This window comes from Magnolia sinica, chromosome 3 (genome assembly GCF_029962835.1).
Source record: "Magnolia sinica isolate HGM2019 chromosome 3, MsV1, whole genome shotgun sequence".
In the NCBI taxonomy this organism is placed as follows: Eukaryota; Viridiplantae; Streptophyta; class Magnoliopsida; order Magnoliales; family Magnoliaceae; genus Magnolia; species Magnolia sinica.
This window is the reverse complement of record NC_080575.1, coordinates 115,927,611-115,945,454: the sequence shown is the minus strand read 5'-3', so window position 1 is coordinate 115,945,454 and position 17,844 is coordinate 115,927,611. Positions and strand designations below refer to the sequence as shown.

At 39.5% G+C, this 17,844-nt stretch overlaps 1 protein-coding gene across 1 annotated transcript in view; it reads right to left on the bottom strand.

The window, feature by feature from the left end:
* Nucleotides 1-1,426: 1,426 nt before the first annotated feature.
* LOC131240872 (zinc finger CCCH domain-containing protein 8-like) overlaps nucleotides 1,427-17,844 on the bottom strand; it is a 35,774-nt gene continuing 19,356 nt past the window's right edge. The window contains exons 3-12 of the mRNA XM_058239384.1: nucleotides 11,424-11,483; nucleotides 11,210-11,311; nucleotides 11,063-11,125; nucleotides 10,713-10,928; nucleotides 10,154-10,191; nucleotides 10,003-10,049; nucleotides 9,760-9,893; nucleotides 9,506-9,559; nucleotides 8,559-8,702; nucleotides 1,427-1,899 (exon numbers count right to left, since the gene is read on the bottom strand). Of these exons, the coding sequence (XP_058095367.1) occupies nucleotides 1,699-1,899; nucleotides 8,559-8,702; nucleotides 9,506-9,559; nucleotides 9,760-9,893; nucleotides 10,003-10,049; nucleotides 10,154-10,191; nucleotides 10,713-10,928; nucleotides 11,063-11,125; nucleotides 11,210-11,311; nucleotides 11,424-11,483 (1,059 nt within the window). The 3' untranslated portion in view covers nucleotides 1,427-1,698. The remainder of the gene's footprint in view (nucleotides 1,900-8,558; nucleotides 8,703-9,505; nucleotides 9,560-9,759; nucleotides 9,894-10,002; nucleotides 10,050-10,153; nucleotides 10,192-10,712; nucleotides 10,929-11,062; nucleotides 11,126-11,209; nucleotides 11,312-11,423; nucleotides 11,484-17,844) is intronic.

Below are 17,844 nucleotides of genomic sequence, written 5' to 3'. Positions count from 1 at the left end.
TTATTAGCAATTTTTCAGTGACCTCAAAACTTTACCAATATCCCAAATTGCGTGCAATGTTGCACTCCAAACATGAAATCAAGTGTGCACTTGGGGGGTTGCTTTAATGATTTGTTTATTCCTAGTCAAATTTTAGAAAATAAAAATTAAATTTTAATTTAATTAATAAAAAATTTATTATTATTTTTTTAGAATTTCTTCAACCAACTAGCAATTGAACTAATTTCAAAGTATTTGAGTGTTTGATGAAACGATCATCGCATAGCTTAGGTCACCATGTAAAGAAAATTTATCATGTTCACCTCTTTTTTGAGATTTTATTATTTAAAAGAGTATTTAAAGTATTTTTTTTAACAATCTTTGAAATTTTGTTGAAAAATGTTTTCACATGTCACCTAATATAAATGATAAATTCCATCTGATAATTGATATGTATATGTATCCCCAAAGATGTGATACGTAACACAATAGTGATATTTCGAACACTGGTTAAAAATAGGCATGTTTGCCATCCTGTTTAATTTCCTAAATTAGCTGTTTACCTTACGCAGGAGACACTTTAGAGTGCACATCCTGTTTAATTTCCTAAATTAGCTGTTTACCTGACGCAGGAGACACTTTAGAGTGCACATCTGGGACGTTCAACAAAGTGAGATCTACTGTGCCAACCATCAAGTGGGTCACACAGATCTTGTCGACTGCTCTTCAGCCATCCATATCGCCTGATGACCGGAGCAGCATGATTTTTGGGCCACAGAATACACAGGATGGAACCAGTGTCAACTTTGTAGAGGCCATTGTGTTTTCTTTAGCTGAGTTATACATATACTCGTTCTTCTGTGACAAGGCCTATAAGTTGAGGTTCTGGCCATTCTGTTGCATCATACAATGATTGGACCATGCTTTCCAAAATTCTCAGGTTCCAAGATCCCAGAAAATCCTCCTGGGATAATTTATTTTTATTTATTTTTATTTTTTTCCAGTTGAATGTGGAACATTGCTGCGTCATTCCAAACTGTCCATTTTTACCCAACAAACGTAATGGCTGGGGGCCTATTTGGTGACACCTAAAACAAGGTTCATCACATTTTAGTTGAAGGAAAAAAATTTGATGTATTAGATTTTATGATTGTCAATAATCAATATTATTTTTCATACTTAAAGGGTGTGTTTGGTTGCACCAAATTTCATAAAAAATCAAGAAAATTTAACCAGATCAAGCTGATTAATCATGTAATATAATCAAATTTCATGATATTTGGTACACACAAGCACACCCTAATAAAGGGTTGTCTTATTGAGATTTCTAAGGCACCATCCATCATCAACGGTGAAAAGCAATATACGACAGTTCTAGATTGTAGAACCATGGGTCCCACTGTCAGAACTTAGAACCCAAGTATACCGGACAGTGTCAGGCTTAGGATCCTGTAAGATCTTCTTTGGTACTACTGCTATTATTTTTATAAATACACAAAAACCCTGAACATATAGGCAGTTCATATAGACATGCCCTGTTAGGAACCAATTTAGAAAAACTACGGGATCAACGGCAACTGCAGGGTATCCACCAAAAAGAAGCCATGCCCGGTTCCCTCAGAGAAGTACAAACATAAAGAAAAAGCAAGTATAAAAGGGAAATGGTCTGATTGGATTCATTGACTGAAATAGGCAAGAAAACATGTCATAAAGGGATGTTTACTGTTGTTCTGCAACATCAGGGGTGGCTACTGCAGCCTCAGCCTCAGCTATTTCTGCATCTCTCTCTTCCCCTCCTCCAGACATCCCTTGCGCTGCAGCCATGGCTATGACCTCTCCTGGGGGTGGATGGTCAAACCTGCACGTGGCACCATACTTGCATGTGCCTGTCTTCATGTAGAACGCACAGATTACTGCACCCTGCAGCACCAGTTTGTCAAATCCTTCGCTATTGTTTCTGTTTTTCATTTGCGAAGATGTAGCAAAAATATACAATGATACATGCATGCATGCATGCATATATGCACACAAAAAGTAAGAGCGATGCAGCAAAACACAATTGGATTACTGCCACCTTATCAAATGTCCATGCACCATCATGAGAAGAGAATATCAAGTGAATGTATCGTGCTAAGAATTAGCCATGGGAAGTATGGCATGGAAAGAATGTCGTACTTCCAACTATTTAGGGGGTTCAAAAGAATCCTAAATGCATATGAAAAAAAAAACCCAAGAAATCAGTCAACACGGAAAACACTGGAAATGTTGAGAATCAATGGTGAATATAGGTTGTTTTGCAGGTTAATTTCCATGGAAATGTTGAAAAGTAAAGGGTCAAAAGGCAGATTTGAATTGTTTGGGCTGGCTTTGTTCAAAATTTCGATCTGCAAGGCCGAAGCCCGGCTCATTGCAGACCACGGATTAGTGTCTTGAGAAATCAGTTAACTCGTTTCTGATGCAGGACATAAAATTCAAATATGATGTGCAAGATTGTCAGGCTTTAGATCACATTAGTTCAGAAACAATTACACAAAATTCCATATCCCATACAAAAGTTCAAGCATTCAATCGAGGGGAATCTATGCAGGTCCAGGCCTACACAAGCTAGGGCTGGATCAATCAAAATTATAGACTAAACAATAATCAAAGGGTAAATTCATCCACAAATGCACAGAAATAATTCCCAATCCAAGGGATTCACAGATTTCAATTCGGGGAACCCTAAGGCTGAAGAAAAGGCATAAAATTGGGGATTTGAGTAATTTAGGGTTAGAGTTAGGGATTTGGGATAAAAAGGGAGGGGGAGGGGGGGGTGAAGGAGAGGAGAGAGACGAACCAGAGATGCGTTACACGCGTGGACAGCGGTGAAGGCGTAGGCGCACGTGCGCTGGAAGTGGCCCGCACGTGTGTGGGGCCCACAAATCAGAAAACGGCCAGCTTGGCCCTAGTCGGCCAGGGGTGGGCCACAAAACCTCCAAATTTCAGCCTAATCTGATGCACGGTCTGTGCATGGTGCTCTGTTGAAGTTTCGGCCCTCTTACAGGGCTAGATTTTGGAAATTTGCTGTAGAGAGAAAAACGACTGCAATAGATAATAGATTTGAAGCGTATATGATTGTACGAGAAGAGAAATATAAATGATAAAAGGTGGAGGCGAATCGGGATAGGTGTGGCTTCGCACCATGGTAGTCAACCTTTCGAGGAGGGAAGAGTTTCACACCGAAATGGATCTCCACAACTTAGAAATTTAGAGGAGCAGAAAAATGCAGAAATTTAATTAATCTTCAATGAAAAAAAAGACTACAAGGAATGCCTATTTATAATAAAACCTTATACCCCAAAGCTCGCGCCAAGTGTGCAACCTACTACTTGGAGACGGAGTAATAAAAAATAACTAATCAAAGTAATCTAAACCGTCAATGATATTCCTAATAACAATAATAAGCAAAACCCAAAGTACTAGATTAATTAGAATAGTGGGCCACAATCATGAAAACCCATGGTGGGATTCATATGATTATCGAGTCCACTCCAATGAACTAAAACATAATCCTCTAACTAGGAGGCTCTTTAATGCAGGGGCATTTTCACACTGGGCTCGAGTGGGGTCGCCTGTTGGATGCAGGGGCATACTAGGGGTGGGTGACCCATGCGATTTGGGGCCCACGGGGGAAGTCTCGTGTTCGAGACTCCTTACCAGGGGTGATTAATGTGCATTTCATACCGGGCTCGAGTGGGGTAGCCCGTGGGATGCGGGGACACACTCGGGATGGGCGGCCCATATGATTTCGGGCCCACGAAGGAGGTTCGGCCGAGGTCATAAATCCATGAGATGTGGGGCCTGGGCTATGAGATAAATGGATTAATTTGCCATACTCTAACAGTTCGAGCTTTTAGAGCAAGTGGTTAATTGTCCTGCATCAAATTAGTATCAGAGCGGGAGGTCTCGTGTTCGAGACTCCTCACTGGGGGTGATTAATGCAGGGGCATTTTCACACTGGGCTAGAGTGGGGTCGCCTGTTGGATGCAGGAGCATACTAGTGGTGGGTGACCCATGCGATTTGGGGCCCACGGGAGAGGTCTCGTGTTCGAGACTCTTTACCAGGGGTGATTAATGTGCATTTCACATCAGGCTCGAGTGGGGTAGCCCGTGGGATGCGGGGACACACTCGGGGTGGGCGGCCCATATGATTTGGGGCCCACGAAGGGGGTTCGGCCGAGGTCCTAAACCCATGAGATGTGGGGCCTGAGCTATGAGATAAATGGATTAATTCGCCATACTCTAACAATTCGAGCTTTTAGAGCAAGTGGTTAATTGTCCTGCATCAAATACCCTCTCCTACCTCTTCTTCGGAAACTCGGAAGAAAGGCAAAAGGTAGCGATTTAGACTCAAAGTCTTGTTTCTACCAAGACCTGACATAGTTACCTTTGAATCGCTCCAAGATGTCAGGATCAAGTCTGTAAAGCTCCTCCTCAATGAGCCACGTATTGTCTGAAGCTGGGCGTGACTGCCACTTAACCACGTACTTCTGAAACCTGCCGTCCGACGTGGATATTATCTGATAGTCCAGAATATCCTCTATCTCCTCTCTGGGTGTGGGAAGGGTAGGTATAGGAGGTTGAGGGTACTACTTTGGCCTAATGTGGACCATCACAGTCCCTTACATTGAATTCCTTGAAACGTTTATATTGGTTTGCAGAAAGTGTGTAATGTTCATTACTAGTCATAATCTTTTGCCTAATTTCTTGATGCCATGAATGAATGTGATGCATAAGGGACTGCAGACTTTGATGACCTATGGGATAGTGACATAGGGACGAGATCGATAGGCTTCCTAAGAACAACATTACACTAAAATGTGGCTTTATATGACCCAAACTGAATAGGAACAAAACAATAACGCCAACTATTGGTAGTATCTGCTTGTGTAAAGGCGCGATGCACAACTGCAAGGGTCGCAGACTCTTTGTGCTCCCTCTTCCTCATCACTAGGGGCTTTTATTGGTTTATATTCTTCCTCTTCACCGTCACTTTCTAGATGCATTACTTATACTTAACCATCAATAAAGAATACCTTGGTGCCCTCTCTCGTACCGCATTGGTGGGCAAAATGACCAAACCCTTTACACCTAAAACACCTAGTTGCTCTACTCTTATGCGAGCTAGACCCGATAACCTCTTTACCCTTTCATCCCTAGGCCTGGACTGAAAACTGCTGGAAGGTTTGTCTTGGTATCCAGTGCTAGGCTTAGCCCTAGAAGGGTTGGCCTTAGTACTAGAATCGTCAAAATCAAACTGCCTTCCCACCGGTGTTTTGAGGTATTGCTTGACCTCTAACACTACTTGATACAATTGTTCAATAGTGTCTGTCTTTAGCGAGCAATTCTCTCCTAATGTTAGTATAGAGGCCTGTTTTAAATCGAGCAAGGGTGAGTACGGGATCCTCATCAACTTCATACCTGGTCAAGTACTCTTCGAACTTCTCAATGTATTCCGCCACACTCATGGAACCTTGTCGAAGAGACTGTCATTCCTCAATCAACAGTAAACGATAAGATAAATGGAAGTACTTCTCCTTAAGTGTTTCTTTCATTTCTCCCCAATGGACTATTGGGAGCTCCTTCGCTCTTTCTTTCTTTCGCTCTACAGTAGCCCAAAACTTCTTTGCTTGGCCCACAAGCTTCATCTTGGCGAATTGGACTCGACGAGCATCCGACATGTCATACTACTCAAAATAGTGGTCCATATCCACCAGCCAGTCTAAAAAGGCTTTAGGGTCCAAGTGGCCATCAGACGTAGGGGCATCTATTCTAACTCCCTTGAGGAGTTGTGCATCTGGGTCATTATTTATACTGTCCCTCGCGGGGGTGGGTGCATGGGTGTGCGCCCATGACCAATTCCTTGGCCACCTGCATTCCTTGGTCTAACTTCCTAATCACTTGCCCAAGATGGGGCATATTCCCCAATGGTGGGGTTTGTCCCGACGGAGGTCTCTAGTTGGGTAACACGCACATTAAAATGCTCAAAGTGTCAGTTCATACGTTGTTCCAAGCGCTTACCCAAAGACTCAAACTGCTGGGTCAGCTTGTTCTTTGACTCTTGCAATTGCTCCATGTTTAGTGTAGGGTGCAAGCCAAAACCACGACCGTACGTGTGGGCATACAACTACTAACTTAACTTAAGGACTTTCTAATACGACTATATGCGCCTAGATGAGACTAAATGCTCCTATAGGACTATAGGGGGGAAACGATACAATACTACTCAATTTCCAGCACCCTATCTGTCAACAGAAAATCCAGCAAAGAGATGCAGATTTTCTGATAGCAGAAAATTCAGCAACTTATATAAGAAATTATGGACCTCTAAACAGCTCTATATGATGATACTTAATGCATAATGGACACAAATAAACTAAACCCTAAACATGCAATGCATTCCCCTATAAAAACCCTGTGTTCTGATACCAAGTTTGATGCAGGACATGAAATTCAAATAAGATGTACAAGATTGTCAGGCTTTAGATTACGTTAGTTTAGAAACAATTACACAAAATTCCATATCCCACACAAAAGTTCAAGCATTCAATGAAGGAGAATCTATGCAGGTCCAGGCCTACACAAGCTAGGGCTGGACAAATCAAAATTATATACCAAACAATAATCAGAGGAGGGTAAATTCATCCACACATGCACAGAAATAATTCCCAATCCAAGGGATTCACAGATTTCAATTCTAGGAACCCTGAGGTTGAAAAAAGGGCATAAAATTGAGAATTTGAGTAATTTAGGGTTAGGGATTTGGGATAAAAGAGGGGTGAAAGAGAGGAGACAAATGAACCAAAGACGCGTCATATGCGTGGACAGCGGTGAAGGCCTGGACGCACATGCGCTGGAGGTGGCCCGTACGTGTGTGGGGCCCATAAATCAGAAAACGAATAGTTTGGCCCTAGTGGCCAGGGGTGGACCACAAAACCTCCAAATTTCAGCATGATCTAATGCACGGTTTGTGTGTGGTGCTTCGCTTAAGTTTCAGTCCTCCTGCAGGGCCAAATTCTAAAAATCTGCTGTAGAGAGAAAAACGACTGCAATAGAGGATGAATTTGAAGAGTAGATGATTTTAGGAGGAGAAATATAGATGGTAGAAGATAGGGGCGAATCGGGACAGGTGTGGCTTCGCACCACGGTAGTCAGCCCTTTGAGTAAGGGAGAGTTTAACACCCAATTGGATCTCCACAACTCAAAAATTTAGAGGAGCAGAAATTTTATTAATCTTCAATGAAAAAAAGACTACAAGAGGTGCTTATTTATAATAAAACCCTATACCCCAAAACTCGCACCATGTGCGCAACCTATCACTTGGAGATGAAGCAATAAAAAATAATAACTAATCAAAGCAATCTAAACCATCCATGATATTCCTAATAACAATAATAAGCAAAACTCAAAGTACTAGATTAATTATAATAGCGGGCCACGATCATGAGAACCCATGGTGAGATTCGCATGATTATTGGGTCCACTCCAACGAACCAAAACGCAGTCATCTAACTAGGAGGCCCTCCATGGATGTCGTCATCGATCCAGATCGATGGTGGGGCCCTCCTCCTCCTTATGTACGTGCATAGGGGGGGCGTGCGTGTGCGCGTGATGTCCCCATCAATTTTCCAAGGAAAAACACATTAATGAGTGCCGAGAGAGAGAGGGAGGAGGGAGGGAGAGACTTCATGTCATAGTGGCATACATAATGGGATTAAACGACATGTAGGATGCTTGATCATCAACCTGGACAGTTCATTCAATAGTACCATGCAAGCAAGCCATGGTGCAGGAATCACCCGATTGGATGATCTTAACCTTTTAATGGAGCCAAATTCTTATAACAGTCCATTATTTATGAGCCATAGATCACATGTTTAGAATCATCAAACCAAAGTCCTATTTTGGAATCATAAGCAATACAAAGTGGGATCTATCAAATATATGTTTCAAGATGATGATAAGAACCTATTTTGTTTCTCCGCTCAATCTTGACTGTCCATTTTTCATGCTATTGATCAAATGTTTAGGATCATCCGATTGGCATGATTTTTGCACCATGGCTTGCTCCTATTTGTATAAATGAATGAATGTTTTGGATCCACGATTTTAGAAGTTAATTAAAATATGTTGCCAAATTGACAAGTCCTATTTTATGGGGTTTGGCAAATCTGACACCTTTACGGGATTTCACCTCTTATCTGTGTCCATGCAACATCTCGTTGAGGAAGAGAGAAAATGAAAAAAAGAAAGAAAAAAAATCCAAGGTTTGCCTATATTCACAAAGTCCAGTAAACTTGGCATATGGAAACTGAAGGAAATATAATACATCTAGAAAGGACTGCAGAACTAACTTGAGAAAGCAGAAAATAACCTGCACCTCTGAAAATAAAGCTGCAGGGCACTTTGGAGTTCAGATACTACTAAACATGGAATTGATTTTCACAAAGCCTGATTGCTACTGTAAACTCCTAGAATCAATGTACAAGAAGGAAAACCAGAAAGAGGGATCACGTAAATGCATTGATGAGTACACAGACCTCTCTTCTTGGAAGGCCAGCGAGAGTAAGCTTTACGTTTTCTTGGACCTGCTTCATCATTGATGGTGTGGGTGCTGACCTATCAATTGGGTGATGGAATTTGCATCTTTCTCCAAATTTGCATTCTCCAGTTTTCATGTAGAACTGCACCAATAAAAAAGAAGAAAGAAAGAAAGGAAAAATGAATCACTTCATCATCATCATAAGCTTTATCCTTATTAGTTGGGGTAGGCTAAAGCGGAATCACTAACAAAACAGTATGTTATTTCTTGTAAAATACGGAAAAAGGTTATATAAATTAACAGAAAAGGGAAAAAGAAAAAAGTTATGCCACATTCCTGCAGGATGTTTCAGAAAGGAGCTCAACAAATATATTGTTGCAAGTAGACTGATCAGTTACAGATTTAAATTGCCACAGGTTTGTGAAATATAAGGCAATCTCAGATGATGGCAGTATTGAATTTCCCAAAATATAGCTGATACCAAAGTTTGAAATTACTCATTTCTTTTTCTCTAGCTTATCAACGAACTGCTGCCAGCAGGTGTCTCTTCAGATAAGGATGGTGTCTCATAGCTGACATGCCAATGCAAAAAAAACATGTCAGTGTACCAACCCAGCTGATGCTTTGGCTGATACAAGGTCAAACTGGAGTTTCCAATGCCAGTTATACTGTGATTGACCAATTTTATGAATTGGAACTGCAGGAATCACCAAGAAGCCAGGACTTATTTGCCTCAGCAATTATGCAAAAGCTGGATTGCCCCTTGACACCTTGGAAGATGAGGATGGAAAAAGCTCAATCTTCCTCAAACATTTTAAAACAATTTATGAGCAGTAAATACGAACTATAGTAATTTTGAGCATTAAATAAGGACTATAGTAATCTTTCCAAAAACAAAAAAAACAAAAAAAAAGGACAATAGTAAGAGATTGTAGCGATACTTACATCACATTCCATCTGTCCAGGTCGTTGAGGATATATAGTTGGGCCCAATCCCAGCTGCAACATTGAAAGAGGAGAATTTAATCACAGATCAAAGCTAAAAGTTCTCATAGTTACAAAGAATAACATTTGATAAGAAAATGGTGTTTGATATTTTTGAACGCCTGGTAATTCTATTAAATAAAACATACTAGTAGAGCTCGCAATTCTGGTCATCAGTGCAGCACGAAATTAAGAATGCTTAATAGTTAATTTACCGCTGTCTGAGCCAAACGTGGATCAATGTTTGGAAGAATAGATGCAGCAGGATTTATGACTCCAATTGGAAGATTGGTGGCTGGAGAGGTTATAAGCGCATGGCCTAGAGCACCAACAACTGGTGGATTGATAGCTGCGTAAGATATCCGCCAGTAAAAATCAAAGCATGAACATCATGAATAAAATGGATCAAATGATCCCCGATTGTAAATATAATTATTTCTATTGGACAAGAAGCATACCATGTCTGTCCGGATGATTATAGCGGCAAGTGGCACCATACTTACAACTGAGTGACAAAAGACAAACTTGAGTGCTGAGTTAAGTCGTATAAATGCATGAAAATTTGCCTAGGCAGGTGACCAAAATAATTCCTGCAGACATGAATCTCACCTGCCAGTCTTGAGGTAGAATGGACAATCCACTTCACCCTACAGAATGCAACAATCAATGCATATGAGAGAAGAGAGGACACTGCATGTTTTACTCAATTGTGCCGCTAATCATTACTTGAGAAAATCTTTAAACTATGACCTTCTAAAGATCACATGGTGTAGGCACTATTTTCCAAAGGAAAACAGCCTTTACAGCAACAGGCTCCAATGATTGCCCCAGTAGACAGTAGAGAGTACAATACATGAGCTTAAAAATGAGAAGTAAAAGAAGAATTCTACATGATTATAACACAACAAAGACCACAGAGCCAGTGGCAATTGATATACGACCTTATGTCCTGAAAAGCTATTGCATGTGAAAAACAGAGAACTGGCTTTTTATAAATAGAGAAGAAGACAATAAAATATGGATATTGTGCTGATTAAGGGTTTGTTTGGTTTGGACCAGATATCATCAAATTTCATGATATTCTGCACCAAATTAGGCCGATTAATCATGAAATTTCATGATATCTGGTGCAACCAAATGCACCCTAAATCTTTTTACAGCTTCTTACCAGTCTTATTGGCAATCCCTTGGAATTATGCAGCAATGCTGGGGTGAATGGAACAAATGTCTTCATTGGCCTTGCATCCACCTCAGCATCCTTCATAGCTGATTCATTCTGCTCTCCGCTACCAGGATCTTGTCCACCTGATGGTATTTGAACATCTTTCGGGTGATGAAACTTGCAATTCACACCAAATTTACACTGTCCAGTCTTTGCGTAATACTGTAATATGTTTGAAAGTTACAGGATGGGGTGGGTAACAAGTGAAGAATATCTTATAAATATAAGAACACAAAAAAACAGGGATAAATATAATACTCTTATAAGAACACAAAAAAAGAGGAAAAATATCTTACCGAACATATTGGCTCAGATGGCCTCTCGGGTAATACAGAAGTATCAGCTGTTACCAAAGCACCCTACAGTCACACATAAATCATAAGAAAGGAGAGGCAATATTCAATGACCACAGACAAAAGAATTTGGCAAAGTCAATGATTTACCTCTGCACCAATACCTCCAGCAGATACATTTAAAACATTGTCTTTTGGATGGTTGAACTTGCACCTGGAGCCGAACTTGCATCTTTGAGTCTTCAAGAAGTACTAGGTCACATTGATGCAACAACTGAATAAGTAGAACATAGAGAGAGGAAGAACTCAAAAGAGCAGTGCAGCAGCCAATGGGAACAAAAATTATTTGAATCCATCCACTTACTGGACAATCAGGTTCTCCTGGTCTATCTGGAAGAGATTCAATGGTAGGGATAAGTGGAACCTGCAATAAAACAAAATCCAATAAGGATAATATATATTTTTTTTATAAAAAAAAAACTGATTTGTGAAATACAAATGCCAGATAGAACTGACTATATCCAGATTCAGAGTGGCACCCTGAACTTCAAGCCCGAGTTCTAAATGAGTCACAGTCAAACCAGATATTGAAGCAAAAAGCAGGGATTAAAGGTCCTCAAGAATTCCAGAAACACTTTTTAGTCGATTGAAGAAAATGCAGCTGAATGCCTAGTTCGGAAAATAAAGTACAACATACGCATTACATGAGATAAATATCAGATACTAGTGCTTCAAGCATCACAGGCACAAGTTTTGATAGATTCTAGACTTGTATCTAGAACAAAAAAATGCAATGTTAGAGATTCTGTGGATAAATATGGGATACAAGATTATAATGCTGTTAGTTCTATTGCTATGCTCACCAAGAATCAAAATAATATAACAATAAAGCAGATATATACTACATCATCTGCGAAAACATGTAACTGTAAAGGAAGAACTTTTAACTTTATGTCCCATGTGTACAAATTAACTACAAGAACTTATGTACATGTATTATATAAAGGCCTGGCACATATTTGCACACCAGATGTTCACACATAAATCCATGCAGACAAATGCACACCTGCCGCTGCAACTTCTTTGGCAATAAAGGACAATGGATATTAACACCAATGACTGGTTAAGGTGGTTTTCAGGACAGCAAAAAAAAAAACAAAAAAAACAAAACAAAAAAAACAAAGTATGTATTTCAGAACTTCAGGTATATAGACACAAGCGTCAAAACATTGTCTTGAAAATTGCAATTTAGTGCTCCCAACAAAATCTTTTGTATTTTATTGTTTATTTTTAAAATTATTTTGACTTTCTACACGATTTAATAACTAATACACATGATACTTCAGCAAATTCTAAAACACACATTTGCAAATTTATGAATCAAATAATAGCAAAAAAATAAAAAATAAAAATGCCCGAATAATAAGTTTCCCTATAATGGAGGCCTAAAATCATGCATTGCTGACTCGGGAGAACATTAGGCAAACATTGGATCCATCCATCCATCCATGCATGCACATACATACAAACACACATGCATGATCCATCCATCCATGCATACATACATACAAGGACACACACACACACACACACACATGCATGATCCATCCATCCATTATCCATCAATCCATGATCCATCCATGCATGCATACATATTCACACACATATACATGCATTTCATCATACAACCATGCTCCCATAAAAAAAATTTGAAATGGATTTTTTTTAATAAATAGATTTTTGGCGATATCGATGTACTAGCAATATTATTTATAATATAGCCGATACATTGGCGATACAAGCGACATTTGGAATTTATACAAGTCGAAAATATTACGATACATTGGCGATACTTTGTGACAAATCAGTGATATATCACCAATACCTAGAATCTTTTATACTATCAGTGTTATCGGCATCTCCAAGCTGGAGATACTGATAATATCACCCATACTCAGAATAATGGTGTTTGGAGACATGGCCATGCATTTATTTAATTTAATTTGGTAACCACAGCCCTTTTTTTAAAAAAAGATCTAAAAGAAGGATGAAAAAAATAAAAAAGAAATTGCCAAAATGCTCGTGAGAGAGGAAAATAAGTCCAGCAACACTTAGCAACATCAATGCCACCTTAAACTTGCATGATTGTTGCTGTGTCATTAGCTTCCATGCCAGCCCCTTGTAGGCTGCCACTAACATCAGCAACCCATTTGCTCAAAGCAAATAAGCTGAGCTACCAACTAATCAAAACCTGCTTGTTGTGCTTGAGACCTTGCTTCTTGATGATGATAGATGGACCCAAGGGGAGGCAATCTGAGTGAACATTGCCAGCTAGCAGCATCAAGACATCAGAAGAAACACATAAAGAGGAAATAATATCATGACTCATGATTTTGAGCTTTAGAAAAAGGAGAATTCCCAGAGCTCTAGCTCTTTGAATTCTGCTGACTTGATAACATTGAGTCTTTCCACAAAAAATGAACACGGAAAAAGAAAACTTCAAAATACATAATCCTTCGCTTAAGGCTCTTGCTTCTACTTAGTTTGAGCATTTCATGCCGATTGGAGATTTATTCTTCTTATCCCTTGCTTCTCTGTTCCCTTCATTATTCTTCTTATGCACTTGAATACGGCTTTTATTAAAGACTGGTGAATATCTTGCAAGTGTTGTCATTTGGAATATCATGTTTCCCTGAAATGTCAAGGAAATAGAGATAGGGAGTTTTGAAGAGTTTGTGAGTTTTATATATATATATATATATAATTTTAATATGGGTGTTTTCAATAGGGACTTCATTGAATCTTAATGAGGCAAATAAGATGACATGGAAGAGAACTTTGAATGGTAGTTTCTCATCTAAATCATTCTTTTGTCCATCACTTGAAGTGGCAAGGGGTTTGCCACATGTGCCATAGTTTGGGAGAAGTCCAGGATGGAGGTTTTTCCTTCGTGGCTATGGTTAATAAGATCTTGATTCTCAACAACTTGTGGAATGACATCAAGTTTCCCTAGTAGGCTTGCAATAGTACAACTTTTCTGTCCAGAGCAAGGTGTCCCGTATCGGTATCGGTTGGCATAACGGTGCCCTCTGAAACTGATACGGATACGGGGGTGTAACGGCGATACGGGGGTGTAACAGCCCGTAACAGCGCAAATTTTTTTTTTTGCCCAAAAAAATGAAAAAATATGGATTAAATCCGGAATATTCTAAGCATTTCAAATATGCATTCATTTATAAATTGGAACATGTTTATGGTGGTGTAACGGTCCACTCTTTGGTGAGAAGTTGTATCGGACTGTCTGATGAATTTATGAACCAGATAACCTGAATTTGACTACAAAATTCATATATTTAATTTTCTAAATATCTAATTTATATACTTAACAATTTGATATCATTTCTCCCAATGGTTCTTTTAAAAAATGAAATTAAATTCAGGTAGATCGCGTTGCCAATTTGGGGTTGACTTGGAGGACCAATCCATGCCCCAAATCAGCCTCAAATTCATGCAATTTATTGGCATTATCTCACTTGTGAATTGGTGGACATTTATTGGATAGTGAATCATGAAAAAAAAAAATCAAAAGGCCCTATTTTAAAAAATAAGCATCCACAAATTAACAAATAAAACTTTTCAAACAATTTGATTTTGGCATTTTGAGTTAGCAATTACAGTCTATAATTTAATTGGTAAATTTTAAGTTAATACATGTCTCGTGTATAAATTTTTAAGGGCCCGAATTAGGTAGGACTCAGATTGTGAAGTGTAGAACACGAGTGTCAAAGTTTTTTGGACCCCACTCGTGATGAATGTGTTATATCCACACTGTCCATCCATTTTGCCAAATAATTTTAGGGCATGAGCCCAAAAAAAAGGTAGATCCAGAGCTCAGGTGGACCACACCATAAGAAACAATAATAATTAAATGACTATCATTAAAAATTTATCAGGCTACAAAAGTTTTAGATCAAGCTGACATGTGTGTTTTCCCTTCATCCACGTTAGTGTGACCCTATTAACAGGTTAGATGGAAAATAAACATTACAGTGGACCCTAAGAAATTTTTAATGGTAAGCATTCTATAACCACTGTTTCCTATGCTGTGGTCCACCTGAGATTTAGATCTTACTAATTTTTTGAATCATAACCTAAAATGATGTGGCAAAATGGATGGACGGCATGGATAATATACATACAGCATGGTGGGGCCCATGTGGCACGTGTACATTTTATTAAATTGTGCAACGTGCTTCGTAACGCGTACCAGTCCATTCATTTGACGCAAGCAAGTCCCGTGGGTCTGATCATGAGGTATGTGTTATATCTAAACTGTCCATTCATTTGACGAGCTCGTCTTAAGGCTTGACACAAAAAATAATACAGATCTAATTATCAAGTGGACCACACTGCAAAAAGTAGTGGGGGATTGAACGTCTACCATTGAAACCCTTTTTGGGATAACAGAACTTTTGGATCAATATGAAATTTGTTTTTCCTCTTCATTCAGGTCTTTTTGACCTTTTGAACAGATTGGGTGGAAAATAAACGTTATGGTGGGCCTACGAATTTTTTAATGGTGAAAATCATCATCTCGCTGCTATTTTTGGTGTGGTCCAGACGATCTTTGGATACGATTCATTTTTTGGCTAATGCTCTAAAATGATATTTAAAAATAGATGAACAGTGTAGATATAATAAATACATCGCTGTGGAGCCCATGTAACTTTGATCTCCTTTGAACCGTGCATACAACTTGGAGCTCGAGGAGTGTCAGCGCTCGTCTTAGCATGACACGTACCTACAGCAGCTATATTGGTGTGTGGTACACCAGTCAAACCGCTTTCGATTTTAAAAGAAAAAAATGGGAGAGGGAAACTGAAAAGAAAAAGAGGGAAAGAAGAGGGAGAGAGAGAGAGAGAGAGAGAGAGAGAGAGAGAGAGAGAGGAGGCCCGGGCCGCGGCCGCAGCAGGGCAAGAAGAAGAAGAAGAGGAAGAAGGAGAGGAAAAGGAAAAAAAAAAAAAAGGTTTTTTTTTTTTTTTCATTTTTCTTTAGGGTCATGGACCGTAACGTTTGTTACGGTACCATAACGGCCGTTATGAACCCAAAAAACAGAGGTGCCCCGTTTCAGGGCCGAATCGCGTAACGGTTGATGCCGTCACCGTTACGTATCGGTCGTTACGGCCGAAACGTAAGCGATTTGGGATACCTTGGTCCAGAGGAGGAAATCATAGACCACATCTTTATGTAGGTTAGTTAGAAAGGTGTGTAAAATCACTGATTTAAGCATTTTTTGGGAACGAGTAGATGCTCGTCCCCAAGTGGATGGATCAAGGACCAGGTGATCGGGTTTGTTTCTTGTTCATCATCATCAGTCTTATCCCCATAAGGAGAAGGATGAGATGGTTTGGCAAGGGGACGGCTGAAGGAGGTTCACAGTGGGTTCTTTCTATGAGTTGTTGTGTGACTCAGGACCAAGTGAAGGAAATGGGAAGCTAGCCTCTGTATGGTCTAGTGGGGCACCCCCTAAAGCAGTAGTATTTACATGGCTTGCAAGCAGGAATAGGATCTTGACCATAGATACCTTTAAAAAAGATTGTTGATGATCCCTAATTGCTGCACATTATGCTTCAGGGGGGTAGAGACTGTATCACCTATACATCCATTGCCTATTTGCTCGGAAGGTGTGGGAGAGGTTTATAGCCTTTTTTCTGGACAGAATGGGTCATGTCAAGATAGTTGTTGACATTCTAGCAGTGTGGCTGAGAGGAGGAATATTGAAAAAGAGGTCAAACGAAGACAATTGGTAATGATGGAGGTTATGTGGGCAATTTGGAGGGAGAGGAATGATCGACATTTTCAAAGCAAGAGATTCAGAAATGTTTGTTTATATAAAGGTTAAATTGTATACATTAGAGTGGATTTCGGGCTTAGAGGACTTCAATCCAAGTAATGGATAGATATTAGAAGCGATGCAAATTTTGTACATGGAGCCTTGTGCTTGCTTTTCTAATAAAAATTAACTGTTATCTTTCTTTCTTTTTTTTGAAGTCAAGGTCTTATACCAGCTATTTGGGATTAGCTTTACGGATCCTATTTCATCAATCAATTCTAAGGCCCCATCATAGTTAGGTAATAATTTTCCACGATATCTCTTCTCGCCAGCGCAATCCAAGCCTTTTTAGGTCCTCTCATCCTCTTTTTAGGGCTTTCAACCCTCATTAATGTTCCTCTACTTATTGGAGAAATCTCCAATCTTTGTTACACATGACCAAACAATCTCAATCTGCTCTCCATCATTTTATCACTTATTGGTAGGGGTGTACACGAACTGAGCAAGCTCGGTCAACTCGCTCGACTCGGCTCGAAAAAGCTCGAATCGGCTCGATTTGAAGCTGAGTTCGATCCGAGTCGAGCTGGTTTTTAGAGCTCGAAAATGAGTTTGAGCTGGCCCCAGCTCGACTTGACTCGGATCGACTCAGTTAGGTAGTGTAAGTAAAAGAACATAAAAAGAAGAAGAAATGGGTATTCTCTAATGTTTCAGCAGGAATTTCCAAAAATGAATCTATGTAATTGAAGTAAATGCAAAACAGAAAACAAAGCAATGGGTATTCTCTGATGTTGCTCACCAAATGTTTGATGAAAGGACTCAACGAAGTGTTGGTTGGTGGCAAGTTAAGAAGGTATGTTTCATCAAACAAATCCCCTTTTTTCTTGATTTTGATGTTGCTTACAAGGTGTTTGATTAAATACCTGTAAAACCGTTGCTGGTATTTTACATTTAG